The 23,478-nt window shown below is 37.0% G+C and overlaps 1 protein-coding gene across 1 annotated transcript; it reads left to right on the forward strand.

Moving 5' to 3' along the window:
- Window positions 1–1,484: 1,484 nt before the first annotated feature.
- LOC107155027 (gap junction alpha-1 protein) lies at window positions 1,485–14,392 on the forward strand. The gene is made up of 2 exons (XM_015500808.2): window positions 1,485–1,690; window positions 11,478–14,392. The coding sequence occupies exon 2, from the start codon at window positions 11,494–11,496 to the stop codon at window positions 12,640–12,642; it is 1,149 nt and encodes a 382-aa protein (XP_015356294.1). The 5' UTR covers window positions 1,485–1,690; window positions 11,478–11,493; the 3' UTR covers window positions 12,643–14,392.
- Window positions 14,393–23,478: the final 9,086 nt, after the last annotated feature.

Consider the following 23,478-nt stretch of genomic DNA (forward strand, 5'->3'; position numbering starts at 1 on the left):
GGGACGCTGAGCCTGAAGACTTGAAATCAGGTTACAATTTCTACTTCTATAACTTCATTTTTTCCTCCTTAAAGAAAAACATATCCTTGGAATTAAGATTATCAAAAAAACAAAAACAAAACAAAAACGAGAGGGCAACTTAGTTAGTCTTAAAACTATAACATTTCAAAAGAAATCTTATTTTTTATTTCAGTGAAAGTATGTTTAGGAAAAGTTATTTACCAGGTAATGTATGCTATCCTTCTTTTTTTTCTGGTATTTCAATTAGTGGGAAAGGTTTAGTAATATGAAGGCTGAATGAGTTTGCTTTGTTTCCAGAGAACAATGGCCAAGAGATTCCTCTGCCCCACCTCAGGAGCATCACTGAAGCCTGTTTATGGGGAATCCTCCTACCACAGCCCTTTTCTATGGCATTTGAGGAGCCCTCAGAGGAGCTGCCCACTCAGAATGAGGCCACCTGACTCAGGCCATTATAAACTCCAATACAGGGACCTGAAGAGAGAGAGCCCTGGACGTGATGCAGAAGCATAGAGTCATTACATGTTCAGCTCTGCTGCCATTAGACTGAAAACTCTCCAGTGGGCTGTGAGGGAAGGTGATCTTAGGAAGGTGAATATTTCTGGGACCCACTTAATGATGACTCAACTTATGAGGCAACTATAGCCTGTATCTTATTTAAAAAAAAAATTCCAACATCTCACTATAGATTGAAATGTTAGTGAGTTGGCATGAACAGAGGTGAGATACAAATTTTCAGTTCCCTGGAGATCACGTAGAGATCATATATCAAGATTTCATAGTCAGTACAACTCCCCCACATATCCACATACATATATATTTAGTTCATATATACAAAACATTACATATGTTATGCATAATAGATAATATTTCATTTCCTTTTGCTAAATGGAAAAGGTAAAAATGCAAAGCAGTCAATAAATTGAGGGATGAATTGTGGATAGACATACTACCTTTTGTTTTTGAAATCTCTCTCTCATCTCCACTATTCCCTTTGTTAATTGTCCCTACTAAGAGGAAAGGAATTAGATCATCACATAAGATATTCACACCCACCTCAAACTTCACACACCTTGGTCAACATTAAACAAGTTTGCACTGTCTATACTTCTCCCCCACTTTTATTTTCTGTAATTTTATTTTAGAAAGTGTGCTATTATAAAAGATATGCTTTTTCATTGTCCTAGGATTTGGATGAAACAAATACTAAAATCAGCAGTTTTTAATCTGTAAGGAGTAACTCCAAGAGGTAGCATTCATGTCTCTAATGCTATTTTATTTTATTTTTTTTGGTCAGCAAATTTAAGCCAGGACTTGATCCTGACCTGGCTACTCCTCTTTGCCTCCTCTTGCCTCACGTTCACCAGCTTCTTTTCCAACCTCCTCCCGCCTTTCCTTCTACCCCTCCCCTTCCTTCTAGCCCCTCCTCCTAGTTGAGTCAGTGGCTTGAAACTTTTTAAAAGCTCTGTGCTCCAAGTTAGAAAAAAGCTTTTACGAGGTATCAGCACTTTTCTTTCATTGGGGGGAAGGCGTGAGGAAAGTACCAAACAGCAGCAGACTTTTAAACTTTAAATAGCCAGGTCTGAGTGCCTGAACTTGCCTTTTCATTTTACTTCATCCTCCACGGAGTTCAATCACTTGGAGTGCCTACTTCACTTCTTTAAGCGAAAGAGTAAGTTAAAAGAAAAAAAACACTTTACCTATTAGTTTCTTTTTCTCCTAGTAAAACTTCTAGAGTTTCTAAGTGTCTAAAATGTAAATATGATTTATGTTTTGAAATGAAATCTAAGTGCCTATCTATAGTCAATGCTAAATTGAATGTAGGGAGTTTGTACTTTTGGTTGTTTCAAAAGTTTCTATTGATAATGCAACAGGTAAAAGTTTTGAGCCTTTCTAATTAGAATAAGAATTAATTTACTGGATACTTGATTCTTCCTTTTAAAAGCATAATTTTATTTACTTTTTGGTAATCGATCATAGTCTAGGTGCTCTGTAGTTTGTTGGGGGTTGGGGGTGAGGGGTGCTGGGGCCTGGATTGGGGGTTTCACTGACAAAAAAACAAAGTGCAAATTTGCTTAGCGTTCTCCTTATAGTATTCTGTACTTCGTGCTTTTTCATATGGAAATCTTGATAGGTGTTCTTTAGCCTTGCAAAGCAAACTTCTTTTGTAACCAAGTGCTTTGTTAAAACATTGTGGCTACTTGACTTCCACGTGGTTCCCTCCTAAAATTTTTCTCACTAAACAAAAAGATATATACCCCACTATTAATATTAGGACTTTAAAATTATTAGTGAATAGTTACTTTGTGTTAGCCATCACTGTGGAAAGATTTGAGACCCTAAAGAGAGCCAACATTTTTTTTTTTACTTCACCACGTTGGCAACTCATGAGATGAGAAACCTTGAATGGGTGGTGGTTACATTACAGGAAGGGAACAGATGTTTAGAAAAGAGTGTATGCTAGGATGCGTTTCCAAAAATCGTCTCCTAAAACGGGAGCTCCGCGAATGAATAGGAAAAAGAAATGTATTTTAAAATGTTTTAATGGGAGCTACCTCCCCGGCTCACCCCCCTCACTCACTCTTGCTTCAGCCTGTCTGAACCTGTAACAGACTTCGGAACTCTGGCGCAATTGTCTTGGAGTTGGAACTGCCAGGATGGTAGGCAGTAGACAAAGAATACGCTAATGTGTTGCTTAAAAGGTTGATTATTTTTTAAATGTTTGGCTTGATAACAACATCCTGCTAGCCAGAAAGGCAACCGTGCATTTTTGGTGCCCGGAGAGAATTTTCTGTTCTTTTTAAATCTACAGACTAAAGTAATTAGATTCTTGGTGTGACCCAGTCGTTGAAGTATTTACACCAGGGAATGCTGAAAAGCCAATAATAATGCCAGCCTTGCTGCGGCGCGAGGCCGGGCGCGTCCTGCCATCTTAGCATCTGCTGGGCTGCGCCTGGCTCCTTCACTGTCCGGAGCCTCGGGGCTTTTTGAGATGTTTCTTCCCTTCAATCTTTACAAGTCAAATTGAGTGCAGGTCTGAGTTCCGCCACTGGAAGGAACCGGGATTGGGAGGGGAGAGGGAAGGGAGGAGGGATGGGCTAGTTGCCAAATGGTTAAAAGAGCAAATGATTGACTTAATTAAAGTTGTCAATCTAATTTCCCACCCTTATCAGCCCCGTCCCACCCGCAGTCTGTTTTCTTTTGGTTTTTCTTTTTTTCTCTTAGTCGAATGAATCCTTCCATATAAACCTTGGTAAGGAAACCTGAACACCTTTGGGAGTTACCGTGCTGGTAAACTGCACTTGTAACTTTTCTGGAAGTTCTTAAAACTTCCCAAGAATGAGGCGGGGCGGGGACGGAGGAGGGAGGGCAAGAAAGACCCTGGATGAAATGGGGCGAGAGCTAATGACGTCCTGAGGCAAATCAGTCCGTGATTGGGAAACTCAAACCTTGATTCCCAGCAGCGGATCGCCCACACGGGCTTCTCAGACCTAGCTGACCTTGGCAGGAGCATCTCCGATAAAGCTTACGGAAAAGCGTATTCACCGTCACCCAGAGTGAGGTGCTTCGGTTTCCCTCTAGAGGTACGAAGTGGGGATGGGAAGAGAGCTGTAAGATACTGTAACAGCTGAAAGCAGACGTGGCTTTATTTGGAGGTGGGCTTAAAATTTCCTTTTGCTCCCAAATCAAGGTAGTAATGTCAAGAAAAATGCTGAATCTCACTTTCTGAAAAAATAGGGCATAGTTAAAAAAAAAAAAAAAAAAAAAAACTCCGTCCACCTTGCCCGATGAGGATGCCTAATTTTCACTTTTATGCAAGGATTCCTGAAAAGAAAAGCCTTTAGTACTGCAGAGGAGATCTCATTAAACTAACCCACTCCCAAGAATAAAATAAGCCAATTAAGATAGAAAATACCTCTGGGGGAAGAATAATTAATTCTTCTGAGTAGGCCAAATTGAGTGAAAATTGTACCATTCACAATACATTGTGTCCTGGCACTGTGTTGAATTCTGAATTACTGAACTGTTTTTCTCCAATGTGTGAAATCCTTCCCAAAGTCAGGGTACAGTGGCCACCTGTCTTTTTCCTGGAAAATACAGTTGTAAAGTTTTGCTCCTCTTTACTGTTAAAATGTTCCATATTTTTCTAATACTTTTTGAAGTGTATCACCACAGCTGTCCCATCCACTCAGTTCCTCGCCCTTTATGGCTGAGATCCCTACAATACTGAACCTCCAATGAGAACCAGGGTTCCAAAGATATTTGGCAGCAATAATTTAAAACGGGTGTGTTTTCGGATATTAAGGATTGCTTTCTTCCTCACTTAGATGTTTCCAATTCCTGCAAAGAGAAAGTCAGAGAGTTCCTCATACCTTGCATTCTGTCATTTCTTTTATAATATCCAGAGGTATAGCTTAGTATGAGGCTGAGAGCCTTTGTATACCCCAAGGGAAGGGAATGATAGGAAAGTCACCAGTGATTAATACCTGCTACTCCACCTTTCCTGTTGTTCTGACTTCCCTTCAAGATTCTCATTTGTTGGAATGGATGTGTTGAAGCTTATCTAGTTCAGCTGTAGAAAGAAAAGAACTAATCACCTTGAGTTTATCATTAATGTAATATAGATAATTTAGAAAAAAAAATCCCTACAGCTGCTTTAAAAAAAAACAACAACAACTGATTTTTGCGTTCTTGGGAAAACTGCTTTAATTCTCCACTTCCCTTAATTATCTTAATTCACCATTTAGCTGTATGTGTATAGACTAATTTCTGCCAAAATTCAAACCGTGGTTAATTTTTTTGTAAAATGCCTTGAATTTTACATCCAAATTTCCACAGGTTTCTAAATAATTTTTAGAAAATGTATGTTTGTTCATCATTTTAGTTAAGATACAAAGGTTAGAAAATAAATGAGCAATATCTAAGGATCTTTTAAAGAACAATAGGTAAACTTTATTGAGGTTTTACTAAGAGCTTCACTTGCATGCGTTCTCATTCAGTGCTGACTGTTAATAAACTTGTGATGATCTTAAGGATGTGCTTATGTGATTACAAAATAATAGTAAGATTGTTGATTAAAAGGCATCAATTTGGAGGTGAAAGTGAGGGTAGGGACAATAGAAACATCAAGAACTGATAGAAATAAGCTGTTGTAGTTTTTTGTTGTTGTTTTTTAAAGGTACTGGATCACAATTGAAGTGCATAGCTTTGAGCCTAAGGGTTCTGACAGTGTTTTTCTTTGGCACACCTAAGTTGATCTTAAGAAACTTTTTTGGTGGGGGAGTTGAGTGATAGCTGTTGAACTAGGAAAGCTCTCAATAAAGCTCTCCACTCGTTGGATGGAATCTCTCCACTACTATCTCACCTCATTCCGTGGAAGCTGATAATGGAATGACTGTGAAAAGGAGGGGTACAAGTTAGGGAAAGAAACTTTTTTGGTTTGTTCTAGTGTGTTGCTGCTTCCTACTACCACTACCACAAGTAAAGTTGGAAGTTCAGTGCCACAATCCCATCACACACCTCTGGGAATGTAAAGATAACTGATCTTTACACAAAGGAATGGGAGAATAATCAGGGAATCATGCGGCAGAACTTTTAACTGAATAGATGTTTCCATCAAATACACTTGATAGGCCAGAGAACTAGGCTTACTATCCAGGTATAAGGAAGCAAAGGTAGGGTGTTGTCAAATGAACTGGGAATGTTTTCTGTGATATCTGATTCAAATAACTCTCTGCCTAGACTCAGTTAATGTTACATTAACTAGGTTTAATATCAGTTCTGTTCTTCCCTTTCCAGAGTCCTAACCTTCCCTCATATTTGTCATTCTTGAAGTAAACACAATTTTAAATAGGCTGTTTCTTTTTGCAATAGTGTTCTTGGCTACAATAAAATCATGTGTCATTATCAAAGTCAGAATATCCCTGAATTAGGGGGATAACAGTACAGGGTGATTTTGTTGTTGTTGTTTTGTTCATTTTTATTTTTTTGCTCTGTTTTAATTCTTATGTCCTAACAGTGAATCTGAATAAACATCCACGATACCTAATGCAGTTCTTCACGTATACTAACCATAACTAGAATCTCCATCTCATAAATTTAAGAAGCTCTTTCCTTACTTCATTCCTATTGCCTGCCCAGCAACAATTTGAAGCCTGTTGTTTCAACAAACAAAGCTCTTGTATTGTAGCAATTATTCCTTGAAAATTTAACAGTGTAATAAAAGATGCTGACAATAATCTTTTCTTCTAAAGTCCTCCTTAATGAATTCAAAATTTCAGAAGTTTGAGATGTATTACCATATTTAAGAGACTCCCAAAGAATTAAAAAAAAATAAATAAGGAGACCTGGGGGCCTTTTTCTTTGCACATTACAGGCTCCAGGAGATTAGTTCTCTTTGTTGTTGTTGTTGTTGTTGAACAGCCCTGTTTAACTCATTCAGGATAGATTCATGCAGCATCTCTTATTTTTTTAAGCACTGGAAATGCAGCACTGAACAAACTCCCTTCCAGAGCTCACATTCCACTAAGTAAGACTTTATGAAAGGAGATAAACAATAAGCAAATATATGCTATTTTGAGTAGAGGTCAGAGCTATTCTAAAGTGGGACAAGGGGAATAGGAAGTGACAGGACTGTGGAAAGGACGCTTCTGTTTTCATATTTGGTGGTCAGGAAATTTGGCTATGAAGTAAGGCCTGAAATGAGGGAAGAAGTAAGCTGTAAGATCAGCATCTTTGATGGTTCTTTTGTTTTGTGTTTTTCCTTTTGGACTGTCTGTTTGAGAATAGGTGGGCAATCACAGTGACCAAGGTAGTGACGTGAAAATTGAAAAGAGGTAGTAATGGCTGAGATCGGGCTAAAAGCAAAGACAAGCAAAAACAGTTAAGAATGGGTCATAGTGCGGTTACTTTTGGAAGGTAGATCCTCCCTGATGGGCAGGATATGGATTATATTAATCATGTGTGCATCTGAATATTATCAAAGGGAATAGCTGCTGTGGTGTTAGTGGAGAGAGTCACATCTGAGCTTACTCAAAAGACGTTTACTGCTAGGAACAAGGAGTCTTTACTATCAAAGCTAAAAGAAAAGCATTAGGAAAGTTTGCATTGGAGGGTGTGGGGCATAAAACTTTTGATTTTAATATATGAGAAACTCATAGATCTGGTTGCAGTGGCCCACACCTATAATCCCAAAGGCTCAGGAGGCTGAGGCCAGCCTCAGCAACTTAGTAGGACCCTATCTCAAAAATTTAAAAAGCTGAGGATAAAGCTAAGTGGTAAAGTGCCCCCGGCTCAATCCCCTATATGGAAGGAAGAAAGGAAGGGAAAGAAATGCAACCCTGCCTTAGTTATTAATAATACTATATATTTTATTTGTGTCTCCACTCACCATTATGGTTGTCTCTTTTTTAAAATTAAAAGTAAAATATTTTCTAATAATATGATGAGGGTGTAACACAGTTGTAAAGTGCTTACCTAGTATGTGTAAGGTCCTGTGTTCATTCCCAGCAAAATAAAAAAATATATATATTATTAGGATATTAGTGACATGAAAACACTGGGCTACAGCCTTTGTTTTTGAGGCTCTAGCAAAAGGGACAGACAAAAGTAATTAAAAACTGAAGTTTAATTTTTAAGAAATTTCCTTTGGATTAAAGAGATTAGGTCACTATCCTCTCAGCGAGTGGCAGATAAAGATGCAGGGAGTGAGAGACCCAGTGCCCAGAGAACCACTGTTCTAGTGCTTTGACTTGTTAGATGCTCTGTCTGTTCTACTTCTCTGAAATTTGCCTCAGTCTTAAATATTTTGAACAGGAAAAAATAAAATAAAATGCTGGGAAAGCACTCTTTGCTTCTCTGTAATCTTACTTCAAAATCACCTGGGACATTTGTTCAAAAAAATAACAAAAAATTAAAAGCTGATTTCCCAGGCCCCACCCTCCAGAAGTCTAGCTTCATTCAACTGGTGAGGGCCAGGAATGTTATGTGCCAAGTGATTGTCATGCAGTTCAGGAACCACTGTGAAGGGACAAAGTCCTTAGGGAGGTCACACTGGGTGACTGTAGTTTTGAGCAGTGGTCTAGGGGGCCATGAAGAGCAAATGAAAATGCAACCTAACAGGGCATACAGAAGGCATGGTGTTATCCAGCTGCTGTCAAAATCTGCTACTACTAGCTAAGAGTGGTGGCTGCACCTGTAAACCCAAGTCAACTATACCTGAAGCTGAGGCAGAATCACAAGTTCAAGAGTAGCCTGGGAACTTTAGTAAGATTTCCATCTTGCAAAAAAAGACCTAATGAGAACTGTACACAACCCCTTAGATCATGATCTACAAATAAAGCTGCATCATAGGAACGCAGAGGCGTAGGCATGAATATACAGGATATGTTCAGCTGCCCAGACTCCTGAATGAAATGAAGAACTGTGTGCCTGTCTCCTGGTGAATATTCTTGCAATATATAGTCTGTAAACCAATGCCAGGGCTTCTGTAAACATAAGCATACTTTTCCCTTATAATGAAAGAACATTAATGTTTCAACTAAGACTTGGAAAATTAAAATATTAAACCGGAGTTAAGGGATGGAATAACTAGTTGAAAGGATACTTGGTTCCTGGCCAAGTGAACAGCTACCAGTAAAAAGCTTGCTATTTTTGTTACCTCCTTGGGAGTTGCAAGATGAACCATCACATGAAACATTTGATGGTCTCTATGATAGTGGTAATGACAGGTGTCTACATGTTACAGAATACAAGGTGTCCAATTGGATAATTCATATCTTATTCAGATGAAAGAGTATAACTCATTAATGCAAATGACTACTGTGTGGGTGTGTAAAGAAAAGACAACATTGCAATTAAATTGATGGGATAGTTTAAAAGAACAAGTACCCAGTGAACTAGTTCACACTCTATAGCATAGTGGAATCTTAGAATTGTGTGAAAGTCAAATTTCATTTTCCATAGAATGTGAAGAACTCAGGGGTGAACTCCACAGGCATCTACACAATCATTTTACTTTGAATAATGATGAGACACTGACTAAAATGAAAACTGCTGTTGTGCCCAGCTGTATTTCTAACCATGTTTAGTTTGCCTTGAGATCTATTATTGTCTGAATATGATGAGATGTATGCAAATAGCTTATCATTTTATACTTAATTGTTTTTGTTATTTCCCCCCCCCAACAATTAGAATATCTAAACAAAAGCAGATGACACTGGCAAAATATTGTAATTCTTTACAAACCGAATTGGAGCCAATTTACACATCATCACATAGAAACTGTCTACTGATATGGCTCCAAAAATTCTGTTGTGTTTGTTTGACCCTCGTGGCCTGTACTTCTTCACTCCCAGTCTAGTATTTTCTGCTAAATTGTAGGCTTTTTCTTTTGCATTCTCTCACATAAAACTGACCATCAAGACTAAATTACTCCTCTCACTTCAAGCCTTCCCTTGGCTATTTAACCCTTTGTCGACCTGTCTGGCTACTCTTTGTACATGAATTTCACTCTCTGGTTTGCCACATCAGAATCCCAAATGGCCCTTCTTTAAAGTAGAAGGAAAACTCCTTCTTTTATGATCATTGGGAAAGCATTATTTCTGTAACCTGCCCGCCCACTTCACACTTGTATTTCCTCATTTGTGTACCAATCCCTGAGCTGTCATATTATCAGATACCCATCTACTACTAGCTGGTATATAATTTGGCTTTATGGATCTACCATCTCTTCTTTGTTTCATCCAGGAAACCCTGGGTCAGATTTTCAGATTTCCGTTTCATTTTTTCATGATCTCCATAGCTATGACATACAAGCATTAGAAAGAAATGTAATATTGGATGGTGAGGGGAAAACACCTCTGTATTTCATTTACTTCTTACTTACAGGAGAATATGACTCTGGTTCAAAACCAGATGAGAAACCCCTTTATATTCAGATAGTGAACACATTTGTAAGAAGCCTACATAATTCTACTTTAGTTGCACTTGTCAATTCATTATTACTGAATGCTTGGAAAGTCTTTGTTTTGCTTGTCTTTAATTATTAAATAATCTTTGTTTACTTTATTGCTTTCTAAACCCTGCAATCACTACTCTCCTGAAAATTAACCAATCTTCTCTGTAGTTTTCTGACACGTGTCATATTTTCTCATGTTTTAGCTCTTGTTAGATTGGCCATATCAAAACATGGAAACTTTTCTGGCTTTAGTGCAGTCTTACTGTCTACTGTGCTTGTAACTTTTTTGTTTGTCTTTTGAAATGGGTTCTTACTATGCTGACCAGGCTGGTTTCAAATTTGAGGTCCTTTGACCTCAGCCTCCTGAGTAGCTGATATTTCAGGTGTGTAATTTAAATGCCATTGCAATGTATTAAAGGGCTTTGACTTAAGGACTATAAGTCTTTTGGCTGTCCAAGTGGCTGAATATATCTTACAGCCTTTCAGCTTCCTCTTTTTTCACTTCACAGTCTATAAGTAGTATGGAGACAAACTGACAGATTGATTTTTTTTTTTTTTCCTGGTATTCAGGGTTGAACCCAAAGGTACTTTATCACTATCTCACATCTTAACTTCTTTTAGAACTTTGCTTAGTTACTGAGGCTGGCTTCAAGCTTGAGATCCTCCTGCCTCAGCCTCCCAAGTCACTGGAATTATAGGCATGTACCATGATACCACCATGCCTGGCCAAATTGAACTTTTACCTAGAAATGTTATGCACATTTAGTTTTTGTTTTTGAAAGTAGGTTCCTGTTTATAATGAGATACTGTCCAAATGGTGCATTTCAGCATAACATTTTTTTTTTCCTGGTAGAAGACAGACTTGAAATATATGTTACTGCATAAGGAGAGAGAAAAGAATAAATAACCATGATACAGACTATGCACTAATTACTCTTAATGTACCATGAAGACACATTGCAGAATAAAATTAGGAATAAAGTGATTCATCCTAGCATCAAAGTTTGGGGATCGAGGTTGTGCATGCGTGTGTGTTCCTGGGTGTTCTTGCCTGAGTTCTTAGATACCTATATTTTGAATAACACATCAGCATTTTGCTTAGGCATGCATCCAGACACAAGCCTACGAGACAAGAACTGTCGTCATTTATCAAACAAATAAAATAAGCAGAGGCACTTAGCACAGACAGCTTCTAAGGTCACATGGCAATTTGGTAGTTGAGCAAGTAATACATCTTCTGCAAGTTAAGATTGCAGTTCAGCCTCTGTATATAGGCTCTGTTGCTTCTCAGATCAAATTTTATCTTAAAAAAAAAAAAAGAGTGAGACTCTGGGAGTGGAAATGTGCTAGGAAGAACTTTGTTTTTGTTTTGTTTTTGATGGAGGCTAAAAGGAAACAATTTGCAATATTTCCGCTGCCAGCTAAAAAAAAAAGATACCATCTATTAAGCTAATAATTTACAATCTGTAATCATTGAGTTGTCTCTTGGTTTTTTTTTCAGGAGGTATCCAGGCATCATGGGTGACTGGAGTGCCTTAGGCAAACTCCTTGACAAGGTCCAAGCCTACTCCACTGCTGGAGGGAAGGTGTGGCTGTCTGTTCTCTTCATTTTTCGAATCCTGCTACTGGGGACAGCAGTTGAATCAGCTTGGGGTGATGAGCAGTCTGCCTTTCGTTGCAATACCCAACAACCTGGTTGTGAAAACGTCTGCTACGACAAGTCTTTCCCAATCTCTCATGTGCGCTTCTGGGTCCTGCAGATCATATTTGTGTCTGTACCCACACTCTTGTACCTGGCTCATGTGTTCTATGTGATGAGAAAAGAAGAGAAACTGAACAAGAAGGAGGAGGAGCTCAAAGTTGCCCAAACTGATGGGGTAAACGTGGAGATGCACTTGAAGCAGATTGAAATAAAGAAGTTCAAGTATGGCATTGAGGAGCATGGTAAAGTGAAGATGCGAGGAGGGCTGCTGAGAACCTACATCATCAGTATCCTCTTCAAGTCTGTCTTCGAGGTGGCCTTCTTGCTGATCCAGTGGTACATCTATGGATTCAGCTTGAGTGCTGTCTACACTTGCAAAAGAGATCCCTGCCCACATCAAGTAGACTGCTTCCTCTCTCACCCCACAGAGAAAACCATCTTCATCATCTTCATGCTGGTGGTGTCCTTGGTGTCTCTTGCCTTGAATATCATTGAACTCTTCTATGTCTTCTTCAAGGGCGTTAAGGATCGTGTGAAGGGAAGGAGTGATCCTTACCACGCTACCACTGGCCCACTGAGCCCCTCAAAAGACTGTGGATCTCCAAAATATGCTTATTTCAATGGCTGCTCTTCACCAACCGCTCCCCTGTCACCTATGTCTCCTCCTGGGTACAAGCTGGTTACTGGCGACAGAAACAATTCTTCATGCCGTAATTATAACAAGCAAGCAAGTGAGCAAAACTGGGCTAATTACAGCGCAGAACAAAACCGAATGGGGCAGGCAGGAAGCACCATCTCTAACTCCCACGCCCAGCCTTTCGATTTCCCGGATGACAACCAGAATTCTAAAAAAATCGCTGCTGGACATGAACTACAGCCACTAGCCATCGTGGACCAGCGACCTTCAAGCAGAGCCAGCAGCCGTGCCAGCAGCCGACCTCGACCTGATGACCTGGAGATCTAGATCAGGCTTGAGCATCAAAATTCCACTAACTGTGGAGAAGAAAAAAGGTGCTGTAGAAAGGGCACCCTAGGTGTTAATTTTGTTCCAGTTGGAGGTGGTACTCAACAGCCTTAGTCATGAGGCTTAGAAAACAACAAAGACTTTAGAATATGTAGGTTCATCAGGGGGTGTCTGGGATAGGTGGGTGGAGAGGGAGGGGATAAGGGAGGTACATGTGGAGATTTAACGTAGTGAATTCAAAGAACTTAATTTCTAAAGCAGAGTTGCATTAGGTGATACATAGGTAAGGGCTTTTTCTCCCCAACGTATACACCTAAGAATGGTTCTGTGTATGTGAAAGAGTGGGTGATCATTGTGGCTAAATATTTTTAAAATTTTTGTTGTACCAAGAAACTGAAATAGCTTTGGCCAGGAATAAATACTTCCTGAACATTTTATTTCTTTGCAACAAGAAAAAGACAGAAGATTGTTCTTATGTCCCTGCTAAAACATTCCATTGTTAAAATTTGCACTTTGAAGGTAAACTTTCAATCCTCCAGGTGTCAAAGGACTTGTGCTACTACTTTTTTTTTTTTTAATTCTTGGTAACAACTGAAAGTTCAGACAAGGCCCACAGAAAAAGGTGTTCCATGCATTTGCCATCCATACAGGAGTATTTTTTTTTGCATCCACTTTCATCATATCATTGCCATCACTTTTCTTCATTCCTCAACTACTATTCACATTCATTTAATGGTTTCTGTAAACATTTTTAAAACAGTTGGGATGTCACTTAGCATTTTCTTTGATTTAGTGTCAGGGAAGCAAGCCATGCTCAATATTTAACAATCACTTGTATGTGTATGTGTGTGGAAGAGTGTATTTAATTTCTCATGTATTGGTACAAGCAGATTCAGTATAAACTCACAAACACAGATTTGAAAATAATGCACACACAGTGTTCAAATTTGAACCTTTCTCATGGATTTTGTGGTGTGGGCCAATATGGTGTTTACATTATATAATTCCTGCTGTGCAAATAAAGCACATTTTTTTTTCCTAAAATGTTTTTCCCCATGTATTCTATTATGGATACTGGTTTTGTTAATTATGATTTTTTTCTTTCTTTTTTTTTTTTTTTTTAGAATGTAGCAGTAATGCTATTACTGAAATGAATGATTTTCTTTTTCTGAAATATAATCATTGATGCTTGAATGATAGAATTTTAGTACTGTAAACAGGCTTTAGTCATTAATGTGAGAGAATTAGAAGAAATGCTTAGAGTGGACTATTAAGTATGCCTAAATGAATTTTGCAGTAACTGGTATTCTTGATTTTTGTCCTACTTAATACACATTAATTCAGAACTTGTATTCTCTTATGAGGTTGACAGTCTTTTGGAGTGACCAGCAACTTTGATGTTTGCACTAAGATTTTATTTGGAATGCAAGAGAGGTTGAAAGAGGTTCAGTAGTGCACATGAAACTAATTTATTTGAACTATATGCTGAAGACATCTACCAGTTTCTTCAAATGCCTTTTTAAACTCATCACAGATGATTGGTGAAAATGCTGAATATCATCATACTATTCTTCTTGCACATCAGCTACACAAACAGTTTTGTACAATGAAAATACTAATGTGTTTGACATTCCATGTTAAACTACTGTCATGTTCAGCTTCATTGCATTTAATGTAGACCTGGTCCATCAGATCTTGTGTTCTGGAGAGTGTTCTTTATTCAATAAAGTTTTAATTTAGTATAAAGACACCCTGTATATCCTGTGTGATTTTTTTTTTTTTAATGCTGGTTTTATCTATTCATTACTATTAAAGATTTCTCTTGGTTATAAGAATTTGGGCAAAGGGGCTGGGGATGTGGCCTAAGGTAGAATACTTGCCTTGCTTTTACCAGGCCCTGAGTTGAATCCCCAGTACAACCCAAAAAGGACTTGGGCAAATAAAATTCACATTGACATTCTCCAGGATCTTTAAAAGAACAATATTCCTCCATTAGCTATGATCAGTACAATATTAATTATAAACATTTTTCAATATTTGGCTGAGAAGATAAATATATAAGAATTGAAGTTGGAATGCAACTTTTTTGTTGCAGGGTAAAGGCAATTCTGGGGATGGAACCCAGAGCCTCATACATTCTAAGCATGGTCTCTACCACTGAGTTACACTACCAGGTGGACACGACTTTAATGGATGTGTAATAATGTTTAAAATAGGGTAATGTTGACTAATTTAGTAGATAATATACAATTAAAGCACAAAAACTTAAGGATGCTGACATTTTAAAGTTTTCAAAAAGAGGTTCAGTCTGAGTGTAGTTAATAGCCAGCTGCAAAATAATGAAATAGATCATGGAAATTTTATTACAAGATTTTGTGAAAATATAGAAAATAAGATTTAAAAAGCATTGAAGGAAAAATCATCCACTAACAGAGTAATTCTGGGCAATTGATGATGTAGTTTTACTGAGTTGTTAACATTCATTACCTGCCATAAAATAAATTTGTGATTTAACAATTGAATGGAGCATATACATTTTAAGAATTTTGTGTTTTCTTTCTTTGCAGTATGGGGGATGGAACCCAGGGACACTCTACTACCAATCCCTTTTTATTTTTCATTTTGAAATAGGGTTTTCCCAAGTTGCTGAGGCTGGCCTCAAACTTCTGATCCTTCTGCCTCAGCTTCCCAGGTCACTGAGGTTACAAGCTTGTGCCACCTCACCTGGCTAAATTTCATAATTTCAAAATAACCCGGCTCAATTCAGTTGTTTCTTTACTATGTTTAGATGATCAAAGTTTATGTGACTTTTCTAAATTCAGAGAATTAACTAACTCATGACCAGTATCCCAGTTTATTATTTGATAAAGGTAACATGAACATTTTTTTTACTCTCATTTGACCAATGAGTGCTCTGTGTGTGTGTGTTTGCATTTACCATGGGGAATGGTAGATTGAATGTATGTGTGTTTCCTGTACTCAAGCTGCAGAAGGTGTGGTTGAACAATGATAGTCTGCTGAGCTTTACAGTGGTAGAATGGAGGTATAAAATGCATCCGTGATGAGGAGGGAGCAAGTTCATCTTTCAGAAATAGGTCATCCTCAAGATATCCCAACTGTAGGCTTTTCAGTATTTAAAAAAGTACATATATATGTATATGTGTGCATATTAAGGGTACACATGTATGTATATGCAAATATGTGTATTAAAATACCTATTAAAAACGTATACACATGCCTGTAATCCCAGCAGCTCAGGAGGCTGAGGGAGGAGGATTGCAATTTCAAAGCCAGCCTCAGCAAGGCCCTGTCTCAAAAATAAAAAGGGTTGGATGTGGTTCACTGGTTAACCCAATTCCTGGTACTAAAAATCAAACAAAAATGTGTGTAAATACAGTTTAATAGAACTTAAAATGTCCTGGCTTAATCCCCAGCACTGCACACACACACACACAATATACATAATATTAAATGTATATATGTATTACTTAATATATATAATATATATAAATTATGTGCATAATAGTACATAAACATGTGTTTAACATGTTCAGAATTTTTATACATGTTCAACCACAGTTCCTGCAAGAAGCACACAATGTGAATCTTTCCAAAAGCTATAAAAATTATGTTCAATTCTTCATTTTGTTTATCTTAATTGGCTGGCTGCTGTTACCAACTAAATATTAAATTGAACTGTCATAAAATTACGGGAAAGTTAAATAGTTTTAGTCTAAAAGTATTTATTAAACACTTTTTGCATAAATTTCTTGTTTTAAAAGTTGGATATTTTGAATCTTCTGGAAACTGGAATAGTAGGACTTCCTGTGGTGACGAGTGTTTTATGCTATTCAATATAGAAGCCACTAACCACAGGTGGCTATGAAATCTGAAGAAATAAATTGCTTTTTCTTTCACTTTAATTTAAATGCCCACATTTGGCTAGTGGGTACTGAATTGGACAGCATAGTTTTAGAGTCTAGTGGAATATTTTACTAACCTGGGATGTTCATGTTGGAAAAAAGAAAAAGAAAACCTGGAAACTTCAAAATTCTTTTCAATCTTACAATTTTTTTATTTAATTTTTTAATGGCTGGTATTGGGGAGTGAACAAAGGGTGCTGTACCACTGAGCCACATGCATAGCCGTATATATGTGTGTGTGTGTATTTTTTTTAAGTCAGGGTCTTGCTAAATCTCTGAGGCTCAAGGCTGACCTGGAATTTTCTATCCTCCTGTCTTAGCCTCCCAAGGAGCTGGGATTTCTGGCATGTATCACCAGATTAGACATATAATCTAACAGTGTTTCTTAGGAAATTCTTTTTTTTTTTTTTTTGAACTGGGGGTCAAACCCAGGGCTTTGCAAATGTGATGCTTTGCCACTGAGCAGCATAGCATCTCAGCCCAGGAAATTCTTATTTTAAACAAAACTTATGCCTTTATATGAAATTTCCTTGTTTTTCATTAGACAATCAACTATGGTATATTACCATATTTTTTACTCAGAATTTTACACAAAGTTTTCTGCCTATTTTCAAAAAATGGCAGAATTGTTGAATTAATGTCTTTAGATCCTAGAAAGAAGTCCAGTGCCTTTGTTTGTTGTTTTTTACTGCATTCTCAACATAGCCTCTGGAAGTTTTGATCAAGCTTATGGGGTCAAGGGCTGTTCCTTTACCTTATTTTGTGAAACTTGCTGAATATTCCCACCTGACCAGGTTGCGAGTTTCTGGACCATACGCTGCCTCTTCCCAAAATTACAAACTTCAAATTCCAACATGCCAAAACATCTATGCTTTGTACTTAGAGGGAGGGCAAAATAATGAAGTTTGGGGGCTTATTAAAGTCTTAGAGTTCTCTCTATAAACAACACAACAACCGTGTACAAGCATGTTTATAATTTTACAGGCTCCACGATTCTTTTACCTTTTCTTAGTTGGGCAAATATAGCTGAGCCCTTGACATGTTAGAATTTGCAGCTGGCAATTTTCAGACTCAAGAGGAGACATGGAACAAACACCACAGAAACAGTTTTTCAAGAAGACCAGAAACAGAACAGTATTGTGTAGGAAAGAAGGCTAATTTGAAGGAAAAATTTTACATTTGTATTGTCTTCTTCAAAAGTGTTGAAATTTTAAGTTAAGATTATTTTTCTGTCCTCCAGATGTTACTTTGAAATGACCAAATGCTTATTTGGACTATGACGCGTAGCGTAATTTCAATGCCCACACTTTCCTGTTGAATACAAAAACAGTCTTGGGAGGCACCCACTTGAGAAGGCAAACCCTAGACTCACGTCTTATTTAATGCACTGAGACACCTGCCCCCATGCACTATGAAACAATATGGAGCCTGTTGTGTTTTTTGTGCCAGTCCTTGTCACATGTCACTCTTTATATACTGTTCATCAGAATCAGTAGGGACAGTAAAATAGTTTTTAGTAGGTTTGTTAGCAGAAACCATAGGATTATCTTATTTTAAAACTAAATAGTGAGTTTTGTTAGACTGATGTCTGATTTGAAAAATTGAAGTCAGATTTATTTATTTGATACTGGGGATTGAACTAAGGCTCTTAAATACTGAGCCACATCCCCAGCGATTTTTTAATTTTTAAATTTTGAGACAAGGTTTTGTTAAACTGCTGAGGGTGGCTTTGATTTTTCAATCCTCCTGCCTCAGCCTACAACCCACTGGGATTAGGGTGTGTGTTTCAGATATGCAGGGATATTTATTAATCCTGAACCTAGTTAACTAAAATGTAAACTACAAAACTTCCCCACAAAAATCTAAAGTAACCTTAAGCCCAAATCATCAGGGAATGGTTACAATTGAGGTTAACTCAAAGAACTATAGAGGGTGAGGGTAAAAATATCAAGATGTGTCAAAACAGGATTTATGGCCTCAACTCCAGTGGAGTCACAGAGACTGAATGGCCATTGCTTTTGACAATTTTGATGTAGTTGTGGCTCAAATTCAAGTTTTCCTGAACTCAGAGCAACTAAAATTAAGTTGCCCTTAAAATTCCCTAGGATGTTAATTTCTAATCATCTAAGCTACTTACTATATCAAAACTTATTTAGAGATAGACACTATTAGAGAATTAATGAAAGATAATACTTGTTCTGGGACAATTTTTCATGTATTAGCTGTGTTTGTCAATGATTGCCTTTTGCAGGAACCACCTTTCCCTTATGCATTTCATATTTCAGTGAGAGTGAAGTAATTTGAGAATTAAATACAACTACATTCAGCATCTTATCATCTATAATTCCATGTACATTAAAACTGTAACAGAGCAGGATGTGGGGTTACACACCCAATAATCCTGGCTACTCAGAAGCAAAATCAGGAGGATTGCAAACACGAGGACAGCCTGGGCAATTTAGTGAGACCCTGACTCAAAATAAAACAAAAAGAACTGGGGCTATAGCTCAGTGGCAAAGTGCTTGTATAGCATGTGACAGGCCCTGGATTCAATCCACATTACTGATTTAAAAAAAAAAAAAAAAAAACAACTCTAATAGAGCTTTTTACCTGTTGCATTATATTCTGTATATTTGAAATATCTTATAATTTATAATTTTATAAATTGAAATTTAAAAATGAAAAAAGCAGATACAATAAGTTATAACATGATTGAAGTTATCTGTTTCAGTTTAGAGATTTCAATCCTTCCCTAGTTTCTCTTGCTAAAATTTTTCTGATTATGACAGCTTAAAAACATAAGCTTTTGCTTTCACATTTTGTTCATAACTGAAGTTTACCTCTATGATTCCTTTCCTACTCTAAATAATACAATTGAAGCTAAAATGGATTAAATGAGATAAGCTTCTATCAAATTTCTTCCCTTCCTTTTCTTACATTTAGAACAACTTTTTTTTTTTTTGGTTAGATTCTGTTTTCGCATTCATGGCATTAAAGACTTCTCTTTGCCACACATATACATTTACATTTTACTCTTCTAAATATTTATCTTTTCATAAATAAGTACCAAGTGAAATATTTCAATATAACTCTGGAGTCATATACCACACAATATAACCTCCTAATTAAAGAGTGCTGTTGGAAACCATTAAAAAAAATTGTTTAATTTTTATCTTTACTCGGGCCCTTACTTGTCTGGAGGACTTGCAGTTCTTTATAATTAAAGAGTATGAGAACTGCAGGTGATAGTTATCTAAAACTCCAAACATAGCAAATGTGGGAATGAGGGTGCCACTTGGCATTGAACCAGTGATTTTTAGTCAGCTTTAAAGTGAAACTCTGCCTTTAACTTGATGTTTCTACAGGACAACTGACGATGACAATGTGTGAGAGAAACAGCTAAGAAGCTATACTACTATATGACAAGTAACTGAATTAGAGAAAAATCTCAGTGTAGAAATCTACTCATATAAAAGGACTCCAAATTTGTAAGAAGGAAAAGAAATAGTTCTGGCAGAAAAGAGAAAAATGTAATTTCTTGGTTATCAAATGAAAGCATTCATAGCTTTTGGTTTTTTTACCAGAGCATGTCTGTTTTGGAAATAAATTAGTAAAAGAAAAAAATTTTCTCTTGTGATTTCCTGACATTCCAACAGGGCTAAGCACAAAGGTGTGGGTGACCAAGACAACCTGATGATCCGTGCAGGTATTTAGTTGGCTTCTCGTTTTACATTTCAAAAATATTTTTAACAACTTTCTTGATTAAAAAGCAGGCAGTGTTTTATTGCATTAAGGCTGCAAATGTCGTCATAAATTAAAAACATGAATGTCTTCAGATTTTCCCCCCAATCCCAGGACTTCTGGGGAATTTCCAACACTTGTACATGAACTGTTGCTTCTTGAAAAGTGTACGTAGAACTCAGATAATCAATGACAATGTGCTCTGTAATAAAAGGAAATTTCAAGCAAACATATTATAAGTAGATGAGAAATTTGCAATAAAAGGGTGCCTGAAAAAATTGTTGCTGCGCTAAATAACACTTGGTTTTGTGCTCATTCGTACACACTACACGTCTAAAAGATGCTGCATAAAACAAATCTTGTGTCCTTTCTTGTTATTTTTGGTATCCCCCCACCCACCCATAAATACAACCATATGTCAGGGCAAAGCTCTGGGGATAGTTTGGACATGGTGTTCTAACTTTTATTTTTACCATTCAGTGCCATTTATAGCAAGTAACATGTATTTTTCATCAATGATCAGATTTTGTGTATTTTTAGTTGCTTGTGGGATAAAAATTTGAAAAGCAGGATACTTTTCCTATCATGCTTTTCAATACACTTAATGTCAAACATGAATTTGCTGAGACTCTATCTTGGATTTTCTTTTTTTAATTTTCTCCCTCCTTTCCTGCCTTTCTTCTTTCCTTTTTTTTTTTTTTTTTTTTTTAACTTATGGTCCTAGGAAGTTTTGAAGCTGGCAGCAGCACAGGTAAAGCTGAACTTAACTATGTTAGGAAATGAGTGTTATTTATTCACCATGTGATCTTGAGCAAGATGTATAAACTTTGAGCCTGTCCCCCACTGTAAACAAAAATAAAAATCCATTCCTGCAAGATGGTATGGTGATTAAATGAGGTATGAGTGAAGAGCTCAGGGACATGAAGTAAGCCCTTGATAAATGGGAGGCTTTAGGTAATGGTTACAATTGCTCTCAAGGGAAATGAACAAAGGGAAAGTTATCCTGCCAGGAAAAAAAAAATCCAGTCAACAGTCAAGTTCTGAATGTCAAAACATTACCTCTGTGTTTTCTACTTCTACAAAAATTTTAGGAAGGAAATCAAAGAAATGCCAGTTTGCATAGTGAGAAGGTCATTGGAAAACAAACCTAATCATCTGACAGTACATTAAACAATACATAAGGATTGGGAAAGAAGAACATGAAAAGGAAATAAGGATAGGAGCACTTTAAATAAATTTAGTTCCTATAATGGATAGACACAGACAGGAAGTCGCCTTCAGAACTCTAAGAATTCATAGATTAAAATCAACCTATGAACCAGGCCCAGTGGCCTGGTTCTATAGTCTATAGAACCTATAGTTCTATAGTTCTATAGTCTATAGTCTATACTCCCAGCTGCTTGGGAGACTGAGGCAGGATTGTTTGAAGCCAAGAGTTGGAGACCAACCTGGGCAGCACAGGGAGACTCTGTCTTTAAAACAAGCAGCAAACAGACAAAAGAGTTAGGATGAATTCAGGTCAGAACTACAGATTTGCAGCCCTCCATTGTCACAAAAAGTAATCCAACAGCAACTGAGCTCCCATTCAGGAATGTGCAGTCTTAATGCACAGCAATGAGAAAACAGAATGGCCCAATCTATTTCTCATTATAAATGTACACATTGCTTTTCTTGGTTTTTATATATCTGCCTTATATTTGAAAGCAACATTAGGTCTGCCTTTTAGAAAAGCAATCTTTTCTTGGTAAATTGACATTTGCCCTGCCAAAATTTAGAACTATACCTTGGCTTGCACTGATTTTACTAGGATAATACTGTGTTGTGACACCTTTTCTGGATTGTCAAGGTGAACTCTAGGGAATACTCCTCAGTCATACAGTGGCAATGGCTGCAAATGCTCCCCCTCCTTTTTTCCTTCTTGCCCTTAACACTTACCTTCCTCTGCTTCATTCTTTATTTTCTATTTACTTTCTTCTCTCTTTCTCCATTTTTATTCCTCCTCTTTTCCTTCTCCTTTCTTTTTCCTCATTTCTCCTCTCTTTCACTTTTTTTTCTTTTAGATATAAAAGCAACACCCTGTTGCTATATAAATGCAAACAAAGGTAGAAATACGTAAAAAAAAAAAAAAAAAAAGCAAAGGATCCTTTCAACCCTGGCCCTGTAGATAGCCAAGTTATTTGTATATAGATACTAGTTAAAATTAAATTAAGAGAACTAGGTATAGTGGCACCCACCTGTAATTCCAGCTAGTTAGGAGGCTGTGGCAGTATCACAAGTTCAAGACCTTAGCAATTTAATAAGACTCTATCTCAAAATATAAAATAAAAAGTGAGGGAATATAGCTTAGTGATAGAGTGTACCTGGGCTTGATCCCCAGTACTGCCAGATTGAATAAAACTAAATTAAAGATGAAACTTTAGCTCTTTGAATGCTCCTTTCCCTTCTTTGACATATCACTTATGCTTCATTTACATGCTCTATAATCAGCATGAGTTTACTTCATGTGACTGACAGTGTTTGGCTCATGATAGAAAAGTCTTGATCATGATGGAAGTTCTTGGTTCAGAGTAATTTGAAGTCTTATCTTTCATAATCTCCAAGAATTTTGCTGAGGGAAGATCAAGAGCATTATCAGAAACTTCTAATTCACCTGCGCTCAGCAATTCCTTTTCATTTTCTGCCTAGCTAGCTGTTTAAAACAGAGCTGTAATTAAAAGACAAGATAAATTTCAAGATGTCAAACTGTATCAGCATGATCAAGAAGTAGATCAGATTGCCTAACTTTGATGCTGTTCTTTGCTAATAAACGTTACTAGTCCACATCATAGAGCATGCTTGTTTTCTAAACATTATTTATTCATTTATTTTGTAGTGCTAGTGATCAAACCTAAGGCCTCACATATACTAGACAAATGCTCTATCACTGAGCTAAACCTCCAGCCCTAAATAATTTTTTTAACATTATAAAATAAATGAATATTTATTATGAAAAATTTGAAAGAAACTTTAAGATGAACAAAAAATAAGACGAAAAATTTTGTTCAATCCCCAAGTTAAAAAAAAAAAGAATGACAAAATATAGAGGTTTTTTCTCAATATTTTTAAATATATAAATTTTTGCCTTAATATTAAAAATATAGTGCACACCCGTAATCCCAGCACCTCAGGAGGC

This window comes from Marmota marmota, unplaced genomic scaffold (genome assembly GCF_001458135.2).
Source record: "Marmota marmota marmota unplaced genomic scaffold, marMar, whole genome shotgun sequence".
NCBI lineage: Eukaryota > Metazoa > Chordata > Mammalia > Rodentia > Sciuridae > Marmota > Marmota marmota.

Bases quoted from the DNA above. Each gene is read 5' to 3' on its own strand.
- LOC107155027 (XM_015500808.2), top strand. From the start codon at position 11,494: ATGGGTGACTGGAGTGCCTTAGGCAAACTCCTTGACAAGGTCCAAGCC.